Source organism: Spea bombifrons, chromosome 6 (assembly GCF_027358695.1).
Source record: "Spea bombifrons isolate aSpeBom1 chromosome 6, aSpeBom1.2.pri, whole genome shotgun sequence".
Classification (NCBI taxonomy): domain Eukaryota; kingdom Metazoa; phylum Chordata; class Amphibia; order Anura; family Pelobatidae; genus Spea; species Spea bombifrons.
Window position 1 is genome coordinate 25580891 of NC_071092.1, and position 24039 is coordinate 25604929.

Below are 24039 nucleotides of genomic sequence, written 5' to 3' on the forward strand. Positions count from 1 at the left end.
TTGGGATTTCAATGCTTTTGCTATTTTCTTATATCCACTTCCCATTTCGTGAAGCCACACATCAAAGCTATATTCCGTACTCTTACCAGTCATCATGTATGACTAAGGGAGTTTGACCTGCGTGTGACCTAATATTTATACCCCTGTGAAACAGGAAGTCATCGTTAAACAAATTTCCTACTCCTAGTCACCCAGGTGTACTTTAAATTTAAAATAGCAGTGGGAATATACTTTATATTTTTCTTACATAAATTCATAGGGGTGCCAATAATTGCGCTACACATATGTTTAACCCCTTAACGACAAAGCCCGTACATGTACGGGCTGGCAGTGCAATGCAATAACGACAAAGCCTGTAAATTTTTTTTACATAAAGTTTGACAAAGGCTGGTGGTAGAATTAGTGCATGGAAAGGGTTAAAATACCAGTATTTGAAATACCTCGGTTTGATGGGGTACATTTCATTAGCCGGCTTCAAAGATACCCAAAATAGCACATGGGGCAGAATGACCAGCTTTGGGGGGAAAATGGTTTTGAAATAGCTACTTATTGCCCCATAACATGCAGAAAAAAGCAAAAAAAATATATGGTTTGATGGGGTACATTTCATTAGCCGGCTTCAAAGATTCCCAAAATAGCACATGGGGCAGAATGACCAGCTTTGGGGGGAAAATGGTTTTGAAATAGCTACTTATTGCCCCATAAGATGCAGAAAAAAGCAAAAAAAAAACAAAAAACATTGGGTGTTTCTAAACTCAGGACAAATAGTAGAATCTATTTAGCAGTTTTTTTCATTAGTTTTTGCAGATGAGTAAAAGATTTTTCAAAAAAAAAGTGAGAAAAAGTTTAACAAAAAATCATTTATCATTTTTTTATAGTTAATTAGATATGATAAAATAATGGTATCTAAAGAAAGCCCTGTTTGTCCTGAAAAGAATAATATATAATATGTGTGGGTGCACAAAATGAGAAGAAATTACAGCTAAACAGCAACACTGAAAAATGTTAAAAGAGCCTTTGTCCCAAAATGTAGTAAGAGTAAGAAACAGTCTTGTCATTAAGGGGTTAACTTTTTTTTTTTATATAAACCTGTGCTGTGTTTGCAATTGTTTTATATCCATGAGAACACAGTATTTTTTTAAAGAAAAGATCAAATGGATAACACAGCATTTTTCGCTCATTTATTTCCAAGGTATATTAGTGCAGGGCACTGCATTTGTTAAACCATGATTCCCCTTTTCCATATTTAGTGCACCCACACAAATAATATATTTTTTGTTTAAATTACTGCAAATATGTATATGTATATATGTATATATATATATATATATATATATATATATATTCCAAGAATAGCTGCCGGCACTCGTGGGACTTGATTTCAATAAATCTCAAGAAGCTCTGTTTTACAAGTCAACGTTTGTCTTTTTTATTTTCAGACTTTCATCAGGCTTGGATGTGCCATTAACCAAAACTAGACAATGGAGGGGGCCAGCGGTGTGATGCAACTCCTCATGTAGCAAACACCTTTTTTTCCCCACTTTAAACTAAAAAATGCATATTATACAACCTCCAAGGTACTTTAATATCATTCTTGGTTGGTGGGGCTGCATGGGGAAAGTTCCTTTAAAACTCCACACCATACACCTATTAACGAATGCACACTAGAAAACAAACTGCAATGTTTTATTGTTTTAGAGACATAACTTAAGGTACGGTTCATATTTGCCATCGCATATAACCTTTCAGGACTGCTTTACAAATTCATGCATAATAAATAAAATAATAAAAGCGAGCCTCATATACATTCTTATTACATTTTAAGAGCCAAGTGAATACCTGTTTAAAAACATTTGTCTATTCAAATGACAAGAGAGACAAAAACATAAATTCTTTCCAAATCCTCTCATTTGCTTAACAAAATTATCTTAAAACCGTTTTTCATGCAACTGTTAAAACCACACGTTATAAAGGGCCAAACCCTGACCACCTGCCTGGAGGTCAATTTAGCCCTACATAATGTATAGTTAAATATTTAATGCATAGTTGAATTAATGAGAAAAATACTCCCCATATTATCAATGCATTATGCAGGGCAAGCTTGGATGAGTATAATTTCGATTCAGTGCATACTCGGTAAATATCATTTTAGAACTATTGCACTCACCATAGTTTATGATGTATGTTAGTACTTGATGTTGACTTGTATGCATCCAATTTCATTTTAGGTGTGTACTTTTCTTTCAGAGTAACCCGTCGTGATTTATTACTTCATTTTAACCAATGCATACAGTTATATAAAGGCACGGATTATATGCATTGCAATAACTAATGCCTTAATGGAATCATAATTTAGATATCATGATGCCACAGATATTTTGTTTATTACAGAGTGGTAGGGTAACCTTACAATACACTATACAAATACAATACGGTACTGGCCATAGTCCATATATAAAGTCTTCCTAGTAAAAATCGCAACTTGGCTAAATTGCTGCTTTAGTTGCATTACAAATGAACACGGCTCTGTTTATTGTAAATTCCAGGGACAAGTCTCTAGTTGTCTTAGTTTGTGGGCTGCAAATCATGACCTAGTCACAGTCCAGGAATTTTATATACACATACATACACCCGTAACACAATTTCTAGTTATGTTTTATGAGAGGACGGTAGAATCATGTCTCTACTGAGACAAGGGCTTTATTCACTAAACAGTGAGTTGGTGGGTTGTGCTGAGATTTAATTTTCTTACTGCACCTGTGGATAAATCTCAATATAAATACAAAACACCCATTATATTTAATCATTTTCCGATTCACGGAATGGACATGGTCCCAAGCCAAGCTCTGCCCTGTTTGAAGAAACCTGTCAGCTGCTTCTGACTATGACTTCTCTTAGGCACCCCATACCTTTAAAATGAATCCCATTAAAAATAAATCCTAGTTATTAAAAATACATCTCCCCGCCATATTCCTAATACATCAATAACATTTCCACACTGTGAAGTGTCCAAAATTGACTAAAAAGAACAGTGCACTCGACTGAACTTGGCAGTGGTGGAAATGGATTTGTAATAAAGAGCATCTAAGCAACCGAAACTTGACTTACCTGAAGACATTTCTATATCATTATAAGAACATTTAGTTTTAATCAGCTGGGTTGAATCAACTGAGCTGGTACATCTTAAAAAGTCAAACAAGTCAACTCAACAGACTTAATGTGCTGTAATACAGTATTTCTATTCAGTTTTGTGAGTGGTGTTTCTCTCTCTCTATGCTTTCTTCTTCCATCTCCACCATCACTTCTGGTTTTATTCATCCAGCCTTTCTTCTGGTCTTGAGTAGCTCTTAGATTTCACAATGGACAGTCTGATATCTACAGAAAACAGAGCTCTGTAGAACGGGGTGAAATACGAGAAATGTATGAACTTTCCGCCTACTCTATACTCCCTTTTTGGTGCGCCCAGACAGGAAATGACTTCGGATGAAGGTGGTCAGTTTGGTCTCTGACAGGACAATGGCACCAAGAGTAAGCAAAAGACAGAGCGCTCCAACTGCTACATGAGCCAAACGGAACGGCCAACCTCCATCACAGCAGAGGGCCACCTGGAAAAGAGACAAATTGTTAATTGATAATATGATGTTGCAATATGACATTTTGATGACAAGGATGCAGATTTTGCAGTTCTTTTGTGTACATTTTTAGAGTCAGATTAGCTGTTTCTCTATCCAATGAGTTAAAACAATGTGGATGCTGTGTCATGCATCATTCATGGTGGTACAGATTATGTGAGCCAATGACTCCTATATTGGGAAGGGCACAAACCAAAGCCAGATCTGGCCTAAACTCTTTCTTCTCTGCCAATTGGCTAAATGGCCAGCAGCTTATTTACAGCTTGCTGTATACCAGTTTCCAACAATCAGTGTAACAATTCCAAGACGGCAGCCTCCAGCAGCTGATGTGATGTCATCAAACATCACCTACTGAGACAAGCAGTAAGCGGTAAGAAAGCATATTACATCGAGTGCATTCAAATAAATTCAACATGATACGCATTTTAAATTGGATATTCTGTTAATCCCTTACAATATTCTAAGCATATGGATGACAGGCTCCACTACAGATAAGTATGACAAATATATACACACATACACACAAATTATTGATGATTAGTGTTTTGCACAATAGGTATAAAGAAAAGTTGGTTTAAATAGTGGGTGGATGCGATAGATTTTAGAACATCGAAGAAAAATAGGGGGGGGAACTTACACAAAAGAGATAAATGTTATAATTTTCCAGGTGATTTCAAAGATTTGGCTAAAACATGTTTTGAACTTACCTCTGAGTACCCAGTTAAAGCCGTGCTGATGGCCAGCATGCAGACGGCCGCAGTGGATGGCAGAAGGCCAGACAGTGGCTGGTAAGGACTTCCTTTGTAATATCTCCGGATGTAAAGCACACTGTGTACAATTCGCAGCCCCATATTGAAGCAGTTTGCCAGGATGAATCCAACGCTGCCAAGCCAGAGGCTCATATAGTAGGACAGGCCAAGGAAGCTCACAGAAAGACCCAACATAACATAGTTATACCTGGGGAATGTGAAAGAGAAGAAAGTCATTGCGATTGGTGCAAGTGGATGACTGTACGGAAGAAGTATGAAACTGTTCACCAACTGGTTGCTTGATCCAGCTTGTATTATACAGCCATATTGCCAATGCAAAGTTTTTTTTTAAATTGGGATTGCAACCCAATGCTGGGCACCGAGACATCTGTCACTGGGTCCCACCAAGTCTATTTCTCTGAGCTGCAGGATGCAATTTCATTTATTTCAGTTATTTGGTGGCAAATTTGTTAGGTAGGGTTAGGTTGGGGTTTAAAAAATCCCAAACCAAAAAAAGGAAACTTAAAATAAGTGAAAAAAGTATAGGAATATAGGGCAGTTTCCATATCAGGACAATGTTAAATGTGTTACTCTCAAAATTATTTTCTTATACACACACAAATAATGTTTTACAATGATGTACATTATTCAAATTTACAAGACTATGGACTACACGTACCTGTCCACTTCTTCTTTACTCATAGCAGCAAATGTAAAGCACTCAGTGACACCATTAATGGCCAGCAGGAGTACATAAAGACTGAAGAAGCGCAGAAGAACAGGACCTGCAAGGGTCAAACGCTATAAGCTTTGATAACAGATAATGTACCATTAGACCTAGCTTTATCCAAGCAAACTTATTGAATATTACACACAGATTTATAAGAGTATTTTTGAAAAGCATATAGTAATATGTTAAGTCCTAGACACTGGTACAATAAATCCAAGCCAGACATGGTCTGCTGCCAGGGGTAAAAGTAGTCTATATACCAACAGCCTCGGGTGAGTATTATACATGTAAAATTCACAAAATTATAAGGCAAATTATAAATCTTTTGCATTTACTTATGCAAAAGTATGACCAGAGGGTGATCTAGTACTTGAAAAACTATAAATTGCATAGGCTGAAGAATATTTTAAAAAAAGTTTAACCTGCATCAAAAATAGAAACAAATCTCCTTTAGAGTTAAATGAGACTAAAGTTTGCTACTATAAATATAATTTTTAAAATACAAATACATGTATGATGAGCTTAACATTTTAAGTACCTTAGTTATACAAATCAGTTCTGGACAAAGTTCTAAATGTCAAGCAGTCACCATGGAAACCAATTGGGTTATTCTTACAAAGTTGGCTCCATGCTAAATTTGGGCTTCATAAAAATTATCTTGTCAAACAAGGTTAAGTATGCAACTGTTTTTTTTTTTGTTTTTTTTTCTTTGAAAGAACTGCAAACTTAATGAGTATTTTTTTGTAACGCTGCCTTTCCTTTTCTGACACGAGCATGATTTCCGCTGTTCATATGTAATAAATTGTATGGGAAGCACGGCACATTTTTAAATAACAAATGAGAATGAGTGCATTCTTAATTTCAGTTTGCAGACCGAGCAATGTCAGGTAGCAGCCTTTTATCTTCTGTGCTATGTTACTGAACAAGAAGCTGATTTCTGGGACAAAACCCACCAGAAATAGCTCGGCGTGAATATTTGATCATTGTGTTCACAGCTGGGGCCCACACGTTGGGCCAAGCGCTGGTACAGGTCTGCACTCTGGTGGAAAAAATAAAGGTGGAGGTGAAGAATACCTCAATGTACTCTATGCAGAGCCAACCTGAGTGAGCTACTCCTCCAAGAAAGTCCAAGCCATCCTGCGCCATGCATAGTTCCTGTGGGGACATTTAATGTAAACCCCTCACCTCAATTCTTCTTGAAGAGAAAACTTACTGGGGATAGCCATTCATAAGGCACACAAACAACTGTGAACTCAATATATAGTATGGGGCCAAATAATCACTTTTGTATTTGCAAGAGACGCTTACTTGGCTCTTCAAAATGCATAGTATGGTCATCTAGTTGAAAAATTCTAATAAAATGCAAAATAAAAAAATAATTGGTTATGGGGTAAAAGGATTATCTAGAGCTTGGTGAGACCAGACAGCAGCCAGTACTTTCTCCATTCTCCCAAATAAATACAATTTTGCTTAGCAAAATGTACACGGCCCTTACATCAGTGGCAGGTAAGACATAGTTGAAAAGACTGTACAATTCTCTGAAGAAATGGGTTTTGAGGTTTTACGGGACAGCATGAGCGAAGTCTTGTAATCGTGAACAGGAGGAGATGATAAGGGAGAAGGATAGCCATATTCCACGGGAAAAATAGTAGAGATCGAGTAGGGGAGCATTTTATTTTTATCACGGTATAAGTTATGGGGGGGAGACGTATTGTAGACGGCTTTGTATGTTAGGACAAGGATTTTAAATTTTATTAGAGCTTAAAATAAACAATATTTTAAAAAGCCATCTAATGTGTATACTATGGTGATACGCATTTTAACTTACTTTTCACAAGCTCTACATGATTACTCCCTCCTATTAAATTAGATTTGCTCTACAGTTAGTTGATGGAGCAACCAAATTAAAACTTTACATAAAAAACAAAAACATTTTATACGTTGCAGTAACATCCTTGATTAGTTTCAAAATATGTAAAAAGCATACTTTAAAAGCTACATTTCCCTGGCCTAAAAAAATTAAAAAAACTTTGTATTTTCTAGATTTGCAATATGAAACAAACACAAATGAATCCACATACCTGTCCCCCCACTCAGCATGGATCCCCCATAAATATCCAGGGCCAGCTGGGAATATGCATATCCAAATGCAACAATGATCAGGCCAATTAGTGTCACCAATTTCAAAAGGGACTCCAAGACTTCAGATGCTGAAGAGATCTCCTCCTGTCAAAAATAAACAGTGCAAATCAGTAGGGGTGTCTTGTTATGATCCATCTTGTAGCAAGGCAAGTAAAATCAAAGTTTATTAGCATACAACATACCCTAGTAATGATTTAGGTACCCCCAACATAGAGTGGATGTTTCAGGTCCGCTGATAAAGCACAAGTGTTACAATAAGGAAACAAATAAACAACATTGTTTCTTATCCCTCTACAATAAGATTATTTTAGTACCTGATTTTTACCAAAGTACCCCAATATAAACCTATTCATTAGTAATCACGTTTACTGAAGAATTACTTCCTATGAAAAAAATAGTGAAGCACTATACAAACAATAAAAACACCCACGTGTCAAAAAAAAAAAAAAAATACTCAAACAGCACTTTTTTAGTATAAAAAATTGGAAACTGTTCTTCCACTTCTCTACATGTAGCTTCAAATTGAGATACACCGCTCACTATATACGCCTTTAACCAAGTTAGGTTGATGTATGGTAGGACTCACAGCGGTCCATAGTCCTCGTTTCACTCCACAATTATAAAAAAGGGGGAAAAAAAGACCATAGTGCATACAAATCTATAATTTTCCATCCACAATGAAATAGCATAAATTAAGGCTTACAGTGTTCAAGTGGGAAAACTCGTAAGAGACTCACTGCGCATTCACCGACAGCCACGTACAGCATCTCCGGTGTAAAGCACAAAGCCACCGGACTCTTATTTATACGATAGTCTTTGCCGGCATCTATTTTCAATTACAGCAACATGTTCTTAATTTGCCCAATAAACATTCATTTATCCAATAAATGTATTCAATTACAACATTTTGCATCTGCAAGTATATTGCAAATCATATAAACATAAAACATATAAGGATCATATAAATGAATTAAAATATTGCAATACATTAATCATAAAGAATACATTTAATTGGTAAAATTAGCTTATGATTAAATATAATCAGTGAATCCATATACCACAGCAGTATTCTGTTACTGTAATATCTGTAATAAAATGTTAATGCTAAAACATCACTCCCCCATATGACACGTGTGTCAGCAAGTATTCACTCTTAATAATAGATATTTTATACGCTAACATTTGTTGCAAAATATTGTTACAATTCTTATATCTATGTCATCCCGGCATACTCAAAATTAACTATCATCACTAATTATAAATACACATTTTCATAAAAGCATTCTTAATTCTTTCAAATTAGTCTATTTATGGAAATATTATGTTTAATTTTTAATATATCTTTACCTTACTTTTTCTTTTATAATGTTACTAGCAAACATATTTCACACAATATTTCTTTTAGAATGTTATTAACAATTAAACACGATATTTCCATAGGCATAGGCACTATGCATTCCAGTAGGTATTATCAGACTTCCAGATCGTAAAGCGTAATTCACCACTCCAGAGAACCCCTTTCCACTGCTGCAGAGTCCAGTGGCCGTGTGCTTTACACCACTTCAGCCGACGCTTGGCATTGAGCATAGTGATCTTCAGCTTGTATGCAGCTGCTCGGCTGTGGGAACCTCCTGAAACGCAGAGCTTATGCCGATATTGCTTCCAAAAGTAGTTTTAAACTCAATAGTGAGTGTCGCTAAAGAGGACAGGGAATTTTGTGTGCGGTCTACTGCTTCATTGCTGAACTGTTGTTAATCCTAGACATTTCCACTTCACAATATTAACTCAGATCTAGCAGGGCAGAAAATTAATCAACTTACTTGCGGCAAAGATGGTCCCCTATGACTTTGCCACATTGAAGGTCACTGAGCTCTTCAGTAGGGCCCATTCTACAACCAATGTTCGTTTAGGAGAAGACATCCTATTTGCTTGAGGTTGAAAAATATGACATTAGGCTATTACGCACTAAACCTTATTTAATGCTTGGAGTATTTTATTCCTGCTGTGGTATATTAACGGGATTGCCATTAAAATACAAAATTCCCCTGCTAGAGTAGCTAAGATTTACAAAACAAAGTCACTAAATGAGATCTCCAAATGTATAAGGAGGATCCATGACAGATTACACACACACACAAAAAAAAGGGAAAAAAAACCACATATTTGGGCCCTATAAATCTACAATTCTTCTTCAGCCGGTGAAGAAGCCGCATAAAACCCACTCTTGTTATATTAGTGCTAACATCTCGCTGTTTCCAGTGACATTAAATGGAAAACCTGGACTCACTTTTTGTTGACTCCTGATAGTTTTCCCACGTTCCAAGATCTTGGAAAAGTACACATAGAAGCTCTCCTCAATGGGCAGGAAGACAAAGCGTGCCACCAGGGAGCCAAGGTTATTCACAATATCGTAGACTCCTGCACAGAACGAAGGGAGAACTTTGATCGATCAATTATGAAGTCCAGCAGAATATAACTTGTATGTGCTTCCATTATATATCTAGGAACCCCCGATTCATGTATTGTAGAGTCACTATTACACTACAATAGTAGTTTGTGAATATTTTCTAATGTTAAAGTCCCTTTATGTTAGCAGATATTGGTGTCTCAGCGTGGCACAGGCAACATTGTCTGCTCTATTTCTTATCCTGAAGTTGAATGGGGGGAAGGAAGCACATGCATATTGTATTGTGCAGAATCCCTTCAAGCATAGCCCTAGATAACGGGCACAGACGTATCTCTACATTGTACTGGCAGAACTTCAAGCAATATATACAACATAAAAAGGTTTTTGGGTGCCGTCAACTATTACTTTAGTGTCAGTTCTGCTTTTTCGGATACAATTCAAACATTCCTACTTCCATTCCAATATTCAAAATATACAAATAACAAATCTGCGCATTTACCTTGATCTCCAAATGACAGGACGTTCAGAAAGGTCATAACATATCTTTCACCTGTATGGTTAAAGAAAGGAAACCATACATTAAAAACATCTCTGATACACTATGTTGTGTGCTGTATACATCCCATAGACTAGAGCTGGACAAACTTGTATAGAAGTCAAATCTGGAAATTAATAAGAGGTACAAAATACAGCGGCAAAAAAGGTTAGCAGCCATGGCTGTCACAATACGGAGGCCCACAGGTGTACATGTATATGTAACAACAACAGATGATGGAATCTTAGAAAGACTCATCTGACTACATGGTATTCTGAAAACAGGAACATGTAGACTTAGGGAAAATGTTAATGATACGCCTTCTTGATGTTTGCACACCTTGTGATGTAGGTAAATAAATTAAATAGCCCAAATTACCTTCAGTCAGGATCTGTTTGAGGAAAGACTGTTTAAAGAAGCTCCAGGCAAGCCAGGTCTGTTTCCAATCAAGAAAATCCTGTAAAATAAGAAGAATGCACAAATATTGGTATTTAAAACAAACAAAAAAATCTCTCTTGGTATTCTGGCATAGGCTGATGAGGCCAGGGATTGCAGTTCCAGGTGGCAACCTCCCAGTTTCAGTGAATCTTGGTCCACAAGAGAGTTACTTTATTAAAAGAACACAGCAGAGGTACGCACAGAGCCGGCCTTAAGAGTTCTGGTGCCCTGTGCGGACTACTCCTCTGGCGCCCCCTTCTCACTATCATCCCCCCTGCCCCTTCTCACTATCATCCCCCCTGCCCCTTCTCACTATTCTCCCCCCTGCCCCTTCTCACTATCCTCCCCCCTGCCCCTTCTCACTATCCTCCCCCCTGCCCCTTCTCACTATCCTCCCCCCTGCCCCTTCTCACTATCCTCCCCCCTGCCCCTTCTCACTATCCTCCCCCCTGCCCCTTCTCACTATCCTCCCCCCTGCCCCTTCTCACTATCCTCCCCCCTGCCCCTTCTCACTATCCTCCCCCCTGCCCCTTCTCACCATCATCCCCACCCCTGCCCCTTCTACCTACTCCCTGTCCCTACTTCTCATTATCCTCACTTACCTTGTTGCGGAGTCCTGCGTGTGAGCGGCAGGCATCCGTCTTCCCGCTCTGCCGGCATTTCATGTTAAATGAAATACCGGCACCGCGACAGAGTCACGCAGAGTAAGGGGCGCCGAGCGGTTGGTGAAAACTTTGCGAGCAACCGCTCGGCGCCCCTGCCCGGGACTTAAATTAAAGCATCGGTTTTTTAAACTTTATTTAACATGTCCCAGGCAGGTGCCCCTGCTGCCATGGCGCCCTGTGCGGCCGCACACCCTAAGGCCGGCCCTGGGTACGCATATGTGGCAAATTGCTTCTCTTTATACATTTCAAAGGAGATGTGTGTCCCTTTGCTACAATTACCTTGGATAGAACTACAGCTTGATAACATTTTGATCAATTAAACCCAAACTGTCTTTTACTTAAATTGGAACTCTGACCTTTACAGAACCAACACACTACTATTTTTCTGCCCTGAAGTGTTCTTCTCTACCCCACTATTACAAAAGGAGAAATAATCATGCAAATCTTGATGTTTAGAGAACAAGTTAAGCTCACTGCTCCTATAGTATACACATAAGGTAACTTTCTAATTAACATATTTTCAGATTTTTCCTATTTCTTAATTGAAATATAATACAATGAATATAATAATATTAATATATAATACACATAAGGTAACATTCTAATTAACATAGTTTCTGATTTTTCCTATTTCTTAATTGAAATGACTTTATCAGTGTACCAAACTGCAAAATTGTTGGAACTGCTTTCAGAAATGTGTCCAGACAGGATTTAAATGTGTCATCTAAGCAGAGTAAAAAAAAAAAAAAAAAAAAAAAAAAAAAAATCAAGTAAAATGTTTTGGGATTTTTTTTTTTTTTTTAAACTGCTATTCAAATTCATTTAAAAGCTCGTTTACAACAAAGCTTTAGAGGATTATGTTTTCTGTAGTCAGCATCTTTTTAATTTGGCATCACCACAGCTATTATTAATGAATGTATTACACATGAATGAATATTTTTTTAGTGTCTGTAAATGATACATAAACATTACAGTAATTTATATTTTATGGCTACCACTCGACAAACGCATAGGAGGGTGTGTTGGCCCTTGTAGTTTGGCTACCTGAGATGCTGAGAACTGAGGAAAGAAGTCCACCATCCTTCTGAGAGGGAAGGATTTCTTCTGTGCTTCTTGAGAACCCAAAAATCTTGCAAAATATAGTATGTAACACAGAGCAAGTAGGCTTGTATACACAATCTGCACGAGAAAGGAAAAAAGTCTTCAATATATTTTTAAAATACATATGTAATGTCAACAAGCAACTCAAAAAATAAAACCCTGTGAACGCCTGCAACACATTCTTCCATCTTCCCACAATGACCCAGCAACTGAAACTCAAGCATAACCCAAACCTCTCCAAAAAGTTACGCATCTATAACCGTTTTGTGAATTCTTATTTTCCGGCTTCTCTGCCATGTTAACTCTTTCACCTAGTATGGGCATTCCTGAGCTATGAGGCACTTTATTGTGGATTGTTTTTCTATGTTAACATTTCTGTCATCCCTGTCTTCTGTTATTTCCGTTTGATTTTCTCATTTTCTGCTCCACTAACACTTGATCTCCTATATCTGCCCTCTTTCTGTCCCCTCTAACAGTATATTAAATGCTCTCTCCTACAGCCCTCTTAAAGCCTGCAACACATTCCTCGATCATTCCACAATTCTGTGCTATCTTATATATACACTATATAAAAGATAGTTTATCACCTCTTATCTATTTTCACCTTCATCTATCAACCAGTAGAGGCCATCAACCCTTGGTATCCATTCACTACCCACTATGCTCAGTTGGAGTAGTCCAAATATTTCCATTCTGTCCTTTCCCCAGCTGCTCTTGCTCTTTATTTTACATCTGGTGAGATCTCTCCTAATTTTGATGCCCCGCATATTTCTCTCTGTTCTGACATCCATCTATAGCACCATCTCTCCCTTTCTCCATACCTCATTCATTCTAGAGTATAAATTTGCAAGCAGGGCCCTCGTTACCCAATGTATGGGTTCGTAGGAGTCTGTCAATATTAGTTTTGTCATAACCCTTTAAGTATATGTATTTTACTGTGTAAATTGTTGGCAAATGATAAAAGATAAAAGTATTATCATAGAAATCAAAGAAAAGTTCTTGGAGTACCAGGATACTATTTTAAACATATATTATAATACATGATAATGTGCCCATCTAGCAGTCACATAAATGAATATGTATCAGCGCACAGAGGAGACAAGGTGGGAAGCATATTTCACTAAGACGCAGAACTATGTAAACCTGATATGACTCTTGTAGATATACTGTACAGAGACAGTACAGAGACAGTACAGATATACCGTACAGAGACGGCCGACCAGATGGCAGAGGCTCAACTCAAATATGCTTCACTTACACGGATAATATTAATGGATACATAATCTCCATCTCTTGACTCGTGAAGATAATGTAACAGCTAAGCATATTTTCTGGTATTTCTGCTTTTTTTATAGATCGATTTCTAACCTACTTCTTTTAATTTACATTCCCCAGTATATATTATATACCAGTATAGCCTAAGCATGTTCATACTATTCTTATATTCTAACCTCATAGTAACACTACAGAATATGCCATCTCTATAAAACAAAATGTAATATATAACACTTTATAAATATACCTGGGCCAACGAAAAGATGACCAGGCCCCAGTGGGGACAGATAAGTACCAGGATCACAGTGATGAAACAGCGAGTGATTATTGCAAGGCTTTCAGAAACAACCTAGAAATAGAAGAAAACAGTATGAAATGTTTTCAACCAGTTTAGGAAGATGCAAACAATTTTTCTATTATAACCTGTGGGAGCAGAGGCAAGGAGTTACCCCTGTAGGAGTGATTAGATTATATATGTATATATTTACCCCAGTCAGCTCCAACACTGGCTTATACCATGACCCCTAACCTCAGGTAAATGATTATGTTTTGAAGAATTCATATTAAAAGTACTTTCAGAGTACTTCGCATAATGACTTCCGTAGACATGGAGCCAAGCTGTTGATGGGGGATTCGGATACATATCTGAGCTTTGCCTTTCCTTACAAGCTTTCACTCAAAAGGAAAATCTTACAGACAGACCCTGTCACATAAACGGAAGCGAGAGGCTCCCCTCTTCCATCATACCCTAGAAATACCCCGTATGCCTGCAAATAACCCTGCAGCAGGAGAGGGACCCTATGCTCTACGTGGGTCCAAAAGAACAATGTTACTCCGGTGTAATGCAGGGAAATAGGTATATTACACAGCAGCAAGTAAGCAGAAAGTGGAGGCCCTTTGCCACCACAGCCCCTATGCGGGTGTTTTACAGTTCAATTACGCGATATCAATGATATCAGTCCAGCCCATGCCAAGCCAAGAAAATAAGGAAGTGTTACAAACTTATTTACTTTTAAGTCTTTTATAGAGGGTTTTCATAAAAGCCTTAATGTTTTATGCTTGGGGGCCATTATTAATAACAAACAGAATCAGTTAGGTAAGGACATCCCAGGGGAAAGTAAGGCCAATTGAGTTATTGTAGTCAAAAGGAAACTCATTAAAACATTGAAGCCAGCTCTGTTCTTTTGAAGCTGATTGTGGCTCAATTGTTTGGTGAATTGCCTGAATTTGAGAAACGAATCGCACGTCAGTGATTTAGATTCTTGCGAACAGATCACACACCTTGAGCCGGACAAAGAGATGAGCTTGTGCAAGGACCCAGAATGGTTCCGACAGGAGCTCTATAACCGAGGATAATCCAAATGCAAGTACTCCAGTGCTGTAGTGGGGGATTATCTCTGGGTCGGGCACCTCAAGGACATTCAACCAGATCCATCCCAGTATTAGGGACCAGCAGATGCCCAAAGGCACCCTATATGAACAATAAAAAGACAGATATAATGGAAGAACGAAGAAAAAAAAGAACAAATTAAAGAAGGAAAACTACACGCAAACAATCGAGAATGAAATCTTTCTCTACGCCAGTATATTTGCACAACCTTCCTAACCTATAGAAAACCCCAAAGCATCTACGCTGAATCTTTTCCATGATTTTTGGCATAGGTAACATAACGCTTACGCCAACCAGATGAGATTTATTGTCTGTCTCCAGCTCTGCTGTGAAGAGTGGCTAAGGCAGGCCCTACGAAAAGCTTCTCGGGCTAGAAATACGACTGTCGTATAAAACAGGGTTAGCCTGGAGAAAAAGAAAAAAATCCATTTTAAGAATGTTAAACATATCAGAACATTGGTGAAAGTGTCACCATACTAGTTAGACGTGCTGAAATGGTACTGGCTACAAGCTTTGCTTTACTGAGAGGATCGTAGATGTGACCATCTACATCTATATTTCTATGTTGTCGTTCATGTCCTACTAGAGAATGCTTATGATAGAAGATATTTACCGAACGTTAACGATGCCAATGATTTCTTTGGAGACGTAGCGCAACGTGAAAGCATTTAAGGCAAAGGTCAGCACACGGAAGACAACCTGTTTAAAAAAGAATAAAACATGGGAAATTATTTCCAGACATCAGAAATAATAATACATAATACTGAATAACACAGGGTTACCAGTTCAGTATTATATACCATACTTGCTGATGCACAGACCAAACTACGCAACACTTGGTTCATTTTGCTTTTTTGCAAGACATCATGGTACCGAAAACAATAAATTTATACTTCTGCCACAATTCCCTCTCATGGAGCACTTTAAATTTAAAGTTATTCAGCAAGTTATAAAATACAGATCTTAAATTCATGTTCAGGTCTGAGGGAACAATGATTGATCACATTTAATATGTGCAGCATCTATGAAGTCAACTCTTATGTATAATACCAATACCAGTTACGCTTATGTATGTAATTTGGTAAGGCATTTAGAAGAACATATATGTGACACTGTTTACATGCATGAACACTGCTGTAATATGCTGACAATTTGCTAAATCGCGTAAATGCCAACGAAAGCAGTATTACAAAACCTAATGTATTAACTTAACCCTAAAATAAATACCAGTCCAGTTACTCGCCTTCTGAACTTCAATATCACGGAGTATTGTGTGACAGACTTAATGTAAAGTGTGATCACGTATACATCACAAATTACCATCGGTGTGAACCAATCATTAAAAATACCTGCAGGATCATAGTAGAAGAAGCCAGCTTAGTAGTGTCCGATAGGACATTCTGGGACCCCATGCTGATACGAGATGTGTCATGTACACAGAAGAGGCTAAACCGGTATTCCTGCGCTGGAGAATCATCAAGCGCTTGAAAAACCTCCTACGAAGATAGTCGCGCGACGCCATTTTTAGTATGGGCAAAGCGAATGATATTCCAATTATTTCTACAGTGCAGGCGCTAAAATTGATACAGTGACATGGAAATGGTCCTGGTGGATTCGATAGAAAACTCAATTAATTCATCTATTCGGTACTGCTTTCCTTAAGGCCAGTTTCCCGTCAGAACTCGTTGCCAGTAATCTCTCGCACACCCCTTAGAAACCATGGGAACCATAGGAACGCCCCGACTCAACTCGCGGAAGCATGACCTGTCTCTATTTCAGGGAACGACTTTGCGTACTGAGGCGATTCCTGCCATTCCGCCACCTCGTATCGGGAGGTTTGAACTACATGAGGTGGTGTTAGTGACACTCGCCTTACAAATGTTGCAGAAATAACATTTTTCAGGTTTGTGTTCGTTTTCGTGCAAATACAAGCACCTATACATTTTCACTTACCTGGGGACGTTCCTGGGGGACATACTAAAACGAATGACAAAATGGAATGCCCATAGACTATAATGGGGAGGAATGCCCATAGACTATAATGGGGAGGAATGCCCATAGACTATAATGGGGAGGAATGCCCATAGACTATAATGGGGAGGAATGCCCATAGACTATAATGGGGAGGAGAGCCCATAGACTATAATGGGGAGCAATGCCCATAGACTATAATGGGGAGGAATGCCCATAGACTATAATGGGGAGGAATGCCCATAGACTATAATGGGGAGGAATGCCCATAGACTATAATGGGGAGGAATGCCCATAGACTATAATGGGGAGGAATGCCCATAGACTATAATGGGGAGGAATGCCCATAGACTATAATGGAAGGTAAAAGAATAATTGATTTTGAATTTAAAACATATCATTTAGATCTTTGGCACACATTCTCCCCTAGCACAGACACAGGATATAAAACTCAGATTATGTGGGATTATAACTTGAGTGAATGCCCATAGGATATAATGGGAGAAAAATTAAACTTGTTTTTTAGAGAAAACCATCTTAAATATCATATAGAACTTTGTCATGTATACTCCCCTAGTACAGTTATAGGTTCTAAACCTCATATTAAGTGGAATTATAGCTGTGTTCTATGGAATGACAGGTGAATGACAGTATTGATGGAATGCCCATAGGATAATGTTATCTCTATGTTTAATGCTGTGACGGAAGCCTCCATCACTGGGACCACTGGAGAAGCCTGACTGCCAGCCTCCTCCCTATTGACTATGGGCCCTGGGTTTGTAAAGGCTTATGTGGCTACCCCCAGCAGTATCATCTCATCACTTGCTGAGGGGATTATCTCCAGCAGACAGCCAGGATCTGCAACCAGGGAGTGACTGCCATTGTTTCAGTTTAATGTTGTATAAATCAGTCTCCCCCCCATTGTATTGTTAATCTTGCTACTGCCCCTGTTGTCTCTGGGAGGCAGATTAAGGGGGGCGGTTTGTGTCCCAATATCTTATTTTATGTAAATGTGTGTTTTGATGGATATATCCAGACCTGTGTGTCCAAAATAAATCAGTCTTCGTTTGGTTTTACCCTACACTGAGTCTCGGCTAGTGACTGGGGAACTGGGGAAAGTGTTGTCCCAGGCTAAGGGAGCACAAGACAGCGGAGGTGGTCGGACTAGCCAGCCCCGTGACATTGGTGGCAAGCGGCAGGATTGCTTCTTAGTCTGAGGGACACTTACTTTCTACCGGGATTAACCGACAGGACGACAGACTTCGGTCGCCTTGACGAACACATGGATGTGGTATCAGAATTCCAGGGGCTGCTGCGGGTCATCCTCTCCTGCTACACCACTACTCTGCCTACAGAACAATACCAGAATCTGAGGCATCTGGTTCGACGGTCACTATGGCAGAGGGCTGTTATATGCCGGGGTCAGTGTCTTCCAAGCTCCGAACAAAAGATTAGAGACCAGCGGGAACTACGGATGTCATTCCCTTAGTGCAGAGAATTACATCACATGCCGTTTCCAGTATCTTAAATTCTATTAAGGTTTGGGGACCAGGGCATTTTTATTTTTGTAACGATTATAAGTTGCACCTGCAACCTGTAGCTTTCCTATCAACTGCTCGCAAAAATATATTTCTTTCCCCAGGTAACTAGAGTTAATAAATAATAGTTCCTTTTTTACACTTGAAGTATAACATTGCATAGCCTATATTGGTGTTAATACAGGTATTTTATTTTTGTATCTCTCATGTGGTACATAGTTGGAATTAAAATTAATACTACTAAAATAGACTGTCCCAAACATGACATGACGGAATGGAAATGTAGGTGTATTTTGGCTTTTATGAAATGTTTTGTACATCTTGCTATAAACTTGTGCACCGAAAAATGCACCTGCCCCTTAAGCCCGCCGCAACTGCGACCGGGTCCGCCACTCAAAGGGGCCGGGAAGCCCCCGCCAGGGCCGGCCTTACAGGTGTGCGTCCGCACAGGGTTTAAATTAAAACATCGGGGGGGGTTACTTTATTTAACATCCTTCATGTTAAATAAAGTTTTTTTCTTAAGAGGATGTTAAATAAAGTTAAAACAAAAAAAACGGTGTTTTAATTTAAGTCCCGGGTCGCTCGTGAAGTTTTCAGCGACCGCTTGGCGCCCTTCACTCTCCGAGACTCCGTCGGGGTGCCAGCGTTTCATGCTGAGCGCTGGAATTATGCCACACCGCGGCAGAGCGGGAAGATGGCTCCCATCGCAGGACTCCGGCAACAAGGTAAGTAAGGATAGGGAGAGGGGGGTAGATAGTGAAAAGGGGCAGAGGGGGGACGGCAGTGAGAAGGGGCAGAGGTGGTAGATAGTGAGAAGGGGCAGAGGGGGGAGATTTTTTTCCTTTCTTTTTTTTGGGGATGGGGGGCGCCAGAGGAGTAGTCCGCACAGGGCGCCAGAACACTTAAGGCCGGCTCTGTCTCTGTGTGTAGTGCTATGTCCGTGCTGCTTATATTTAAAAATATAGGTTTATTATGGGAATATGCCTTTAAAATAATTTTATTTAAATTTAAAAAAAAAGTACTTTAAGATATATAAAATATAAATATGTAAAAGTCAAACGATTAAGTGAAATAAAAAGTCTTTCCTCAACGCGTTTCGGCTTTAATGGCTTCCTCAGGAAAAAAGTATTTGATCGCTTCTTCCACTCTTTTTGTGTTAATTCGTTGTATTTTCTTCTATATACGCTAGATGGCGGTGTAACGTTGTTTCCCAGAACATGAGGACGTGTTGTACGCACATGTACACTAGGTGGCGCTGTTACGTCATTCCACAATACGTGAGGACGTATTGGAGGCTGGATGTGCGTACTGCCGTCATTCTGTTTATACGCGTCCCCATAGAAACGGCTTCTCCTTCTCCGTAGGGATGTCTCTTTTCTTGGTGTTGCATCAGGTCCCAGTGTCCTGCTGTGCTGTGCAGTGCAGTGCAGTGCAGATGTTAAGAAATGACATTTGAAGACGGATTAACATGAACGCTGAGTATAAACGCTATAGGATGTAAACGTTTAAGGATGTGATTGCATTAAACGTGGATATATGAACTATAACTAAACATACTATGGGTTTTGTTCATACATAAATGTCTATATGAATCCACAGAAAAGAGAGCAATAAGGGTGGAAAAGTGCCAAACAATAATACAAAATATGAAATATTGGAATTGTGTATAGTAAAAAGTAATATTGAAGAACCCATGAATGAATAAGTAGTCTGTGTCTATTTATTTCAAATGGGGGTTAGGATCCCTTAGGTCAAAGCGTGAATATCCAAGTTTATGTTCAAGCCTCCTTTTTTTATATGTTCCTAATTTAAAGATCCACTTAGTTTCCTTTCTTGAAATGTTTTCTGCACTATTCCCTCCTCTCCAATTTGGGGGTACAATGTCTATTCCCATGATTCAAAATTGATTAATTGAGAAAACAGGACATGAATTACAGTATCGCGGGACACCGTGTTTAATGCTTGAATTCATAATGTTCCCAAGATGTTCCTAAATTCTTCCTTTAAGTGGTCTGGTTGTTCTTCCCCATACTGTGCACCACATGGACATTGTAATAAATAAATTACAGATTTGGTGGTGCAGGTGATGAATTTCTTAATTTCGTATGTAGTCCCTGTCCTATTACTGATAAAACTGTTTGTTTTCCTTGGTAGGTAGGTGCACATCTTGCACCTACCGCATGGGCAAAAAACAATGGGTTTCTTGCCCAGAAAGGTATTAAAATTAATTTCTGTTTTCTTTGTTGGGAGGAAAATGTTTTTCAAATTATTTGGTTTTTTTTGTATATGATTTGAGGTTTTTCCGGTAAGAGGGGACCTAAAATGTCATCGCTCTTCAGGACATGCCAGTGTTTCCGCAATATCTTTTTAATGTGGTGAGCCTTAGTATTATATTCCTTAATGAATGAAAAACTGAAATCTTTCTTGTTCATATTATGTTCGGGCTTTCCTTTTAGTAGATGAGATCTGTCCATTTGTTCCACTTTCTGTTGACTTCTCGCTAATAACTCTATTGGATAGTGTTTCTCCCTAAATTTACTTTTAATATCTGTGGTGTGTTTAATAAAGTCCTGGTCCCGTGTACAGTTCCTCCTTATTCTCATCATCTGCCCGTGGGGATGTTATCTAACCATGCTGGGTGATGACAGCTTGTGTAATCAATGAAACCATTGGCATCGGTAGCATTTTTATAATTTCTGGAGCATTGCCTTCTGTGAATAGTTCCACATCCAAGAATTCAACACTTTGCTTTAGTATGTTGAAAGTACATTTTAGGTTGTATTGGTTCTGGTTGATGTATTCTATAAATTGATGTAATTTATCCAGTGTTCCCCTCCATATAATTAACACATCATCGATATATCTCTTCCACAGCACCAGGTCTGCTTCAAATGGATTGTTGTGCCATATCTGTTCTGCTTCCCATTCGGCTACGAAAAGGTTGGCGTAACTCGGCACGAACCTGGCACCCATGGCTGTCCCACATAGATGACGGTAAAACTGGTGTTCAAACAAGAAATAGTTATATTTCAAAATAAAATCGATACATTCCAAAATGAAATCCTTCCGATGTGTTGCATGTTATCTCCATGTTTAATGCTATCTCAATGAGCAGTGTTATGTCCATGTTTAATGCTATGTCCATATTTAATGTTATCTCTATGTGTAATGTGTGACAGTGTAAACCCCAGGGAGATGCTTAGTGTGGCATTTGGGTACAGGTGCTATCCAGATCGTAAATATGGGTCCCTAGGGTGGAGCAATTGGAGAGCAGGGTGGGCCAATGCTCCGTTTCCCCATGCTGTGGAAATTCCATGCCGAGTTTTCCAGGACGCAAGAAATCTGCAGGATCCAGTCCGGGATGCCAATGGGGCCGGCATCAGGCACAGGTGCTGGACATTAAAAACCCCTGGAGCTTGATACTCAGAGAGACTGTTGGGGGAAGAGGAAGTTCCCTGTGCTCCCAGGGCAAGGAGAGGCCCCGAAGAAGACAATCCCTGAGCCAAGTGAGGCAATACCTGCCTGGACGTTTTGTGTGTTGTCTGGGGGAGGTTTTCCAGAGCCTGGCGTAGCTGGGTCTGGCTGGGAGGTTGAGGTAGTGGGTGATTAGGCTGGTCAGTCTGCACCAGCATAGTTCAGTTAGAGAGGGCTCCAATTGGGAGCTAGGTTTTCTTTTGCAGGTTTCAGAGATATGCAATACTTTTATCCAGCAAAAAGAAACTTCACGTCCGGATCATCAATAAGTCGTCACAAACACATCAACGCCATCCTCCATAAGCATATGTATTTCAGCCAGCAATACACAAGGGCACATACCATGCAACAGTCAAACAGTGGTTTTTGGGGTTTAAGCGGTTAAAATAAGGAGGAAAAAAAAAGAAAAAAAAAACAAAAAAAATGAGCTGCTGTTCCTGGCTCTAATTGCCCTAGAGGACTTAGGTGCTTAGGACCCCTAAAAGTGACATGTATGGCCCTCATGCTATAGGGTTTGTCACATATGGTGGAGGATGCGGGCAAAGCACTGCTATGGTCTGTGGGCAGAAAGCAGGAACCAAAAAAAAAAACAAAAAAAAAAAATGAGCTGCTGTTCCTGGCTCTAATTGCCCTAGAGGACTTAGGTGCTTAGGACCCCTAAAAGTGACATGTATGGCCCTCATGCTATAGGGTTTGTCACATATGGTGGAGGATGCGGGCAAAGCACTGCTATGGTCTGTGGGCAGAAAGCAGGAACCAAAAAAAAAAAAGAGAAAAATTCGCTTTATTTTAACCGCTTAAACCCCAAAAACCACTGTTTGACTGTTGCATGGTATGTGCCCTTGTGTATTGCTGGCTGAAATACATATGCTTATGGAGGATGGCCTTGATGTGTTTGTGACGACTTATTGATGATCCGGACGTGAAGTTTCTTTTTGCTGGATAAAAGTATTGCATATCTGTGAAACCTGCAAAAGAAAACCTAGCTCCCAATTGGAGCCCTCTCTAACTGAACTATGCTGGTCCAGACTGACCAGCCTAATCACCCACTACCTCAACCTCCCAGCCAGACCCAGCTACGCCAGGCTCTGGAAAACCTCCCCCAGACAACACACAAAACGTCCAGGCAGGTATTGCCTCACTTGGCTCAGGGATTGTCTTCTTCAGGGCCTCTCCTTGCCCTAGGAGCACAGGGAACTTCCTCTTCCCCCAACAGTCTCTCTGAGTATCAAGCTCCAGGGGCTTTTAATGTCCAGCACCTGTGCCTGATGTCGGCCCCATAGGAATCCCGGACCGGATCCTGCAGATTTCTTGCCTCCTGGAAAACTCGGCATGGAATTTCCACAGCATGGGGAAACGGAGCATTGGCCCACCCTGCTCTCCAATTGCTCCACCCCAGGGACCCATATTTACCCAAATGCCACACTAAGCATCTCCCTGGGGTTTACACTGTCACAAATGCTATGTCCATGTTTAATGCTTTATCCATGTGTAAGGCAGTGTCAGTGTTTAATGCTATCTCCATGTTTAATGTTATCTCTATGTGCAATGCTATGTCCATGTTTAATGCTATTGTCAGGAACCACTTTTTCGCTGCCTGAACCATGGCTTTTTTTATACCTGTGGTGTTTAAATCTGCTACCACTAGTGGCTGCCCTCTGTAGCACTCAGAACTCAGGTGTGCCTTGTTACCTGGGTTGAGCCCTAGCCAATACATCCAGCTGGCCCTTGTTACCTGTGATTACCCTGCCTTTATGAACCTGCCCTGCCCTTCAGTCAGGGCCTTTGTATTGAAGTCTATGGATCTTCCTGCTGTGGCTCGGCACCTGTACTGTTCCTGGTTCCCTGCTTTGTGTCCTGATCAATCGGACTCCCTGCTTTGTGTCCTGATCAATCGGACTCCCTGCTTTGTGTCCTGATCAATCGGACTCCCTGCTTTGTGTCCTGATCAATCGGACTCCCTGCTTTGTGTCCTGATCAATCGGACTCCCT

The 24039-nt window shown here is 39.6% G+C and overlaps 1 protein-coding gene and 1 long non-coding RNA gene across 2 annotated transcripts; one reads left to right on the plus strand and one right to left on the minus strand.

The window, feature by feature from the left end:
* Positions 1 to 3070: 3070 nt before the first annotated feature.
* On the minus strand, positions 3071 to 16534 carry RFT1 (RFT1 homolog). Its single transcript, XM_053468670.1, has 13 exons — positions 16414 to 16534; positions 15678 to 15763; positions 15353 to 15469; positions 14956 to 15145; positions 13922 to 14023; positions 12343 to 12477; positions 10574 to 10652; positions 10160 to 10210; positions 9541 to 9671; positions 7193 to 7337; positions 5061 to 5166; positions 4340 to 4589; positions 3071 to 3605 (listed from the first exon to the last, which is right to left on the minus strand). The coding sequence occupies exons 1-13, from the start codon at positions 16474 to 16476 to the stop codon at positions 3441 to 3443; spliced, it is 1620 nt and encodes a 539-aa protein (XP_053324645.1). The 5' UTR covers positions 16477 to 16534; the 3' UTR covers positions 3071 to 3440.
* A 4342-nt stretch (positions 16535 to 20876) lies between these two features.
* Positions 20877 to 21592, plus strand: LOC128499777 (uncharacterized). Its single transcript, XR_008354810.1, has 2 exons — positions 20877 to 20948; positions 21448 to 21592. It is a non-coding gene; the product is annotated as an uncharacterized LOC128499777 (long non-coding RNA).
* Positions 21593 to 24039: the final 2447 nt, after the last annotated feature.

Excerpts from the sequence above, each read along its gene's own strand:
- RFT1 (XM_053468670.1), bottom strand. The coding sequence starts at position 16,476 with ATGGGGTCCCAGAATGTCCTATCGGACACTACTAAGCTGGCTTCTTCT. Across the intron at positions 15,470-15,677 it reads ATTGGCATCGTTAACGTTCG|GCTAACCCTGTTTTATACGA; the intron begins GTAAATATCTTC and ends CTTTTTCTCCAG. Across the intron at positions 5,167-7,192 it reads CATGCTGAGTGGGGGGACAG|GTCCTGTTCTTCTGCGCTTC; the intron begins GTATGTGGATTC and ends TGACCCTTGCAG.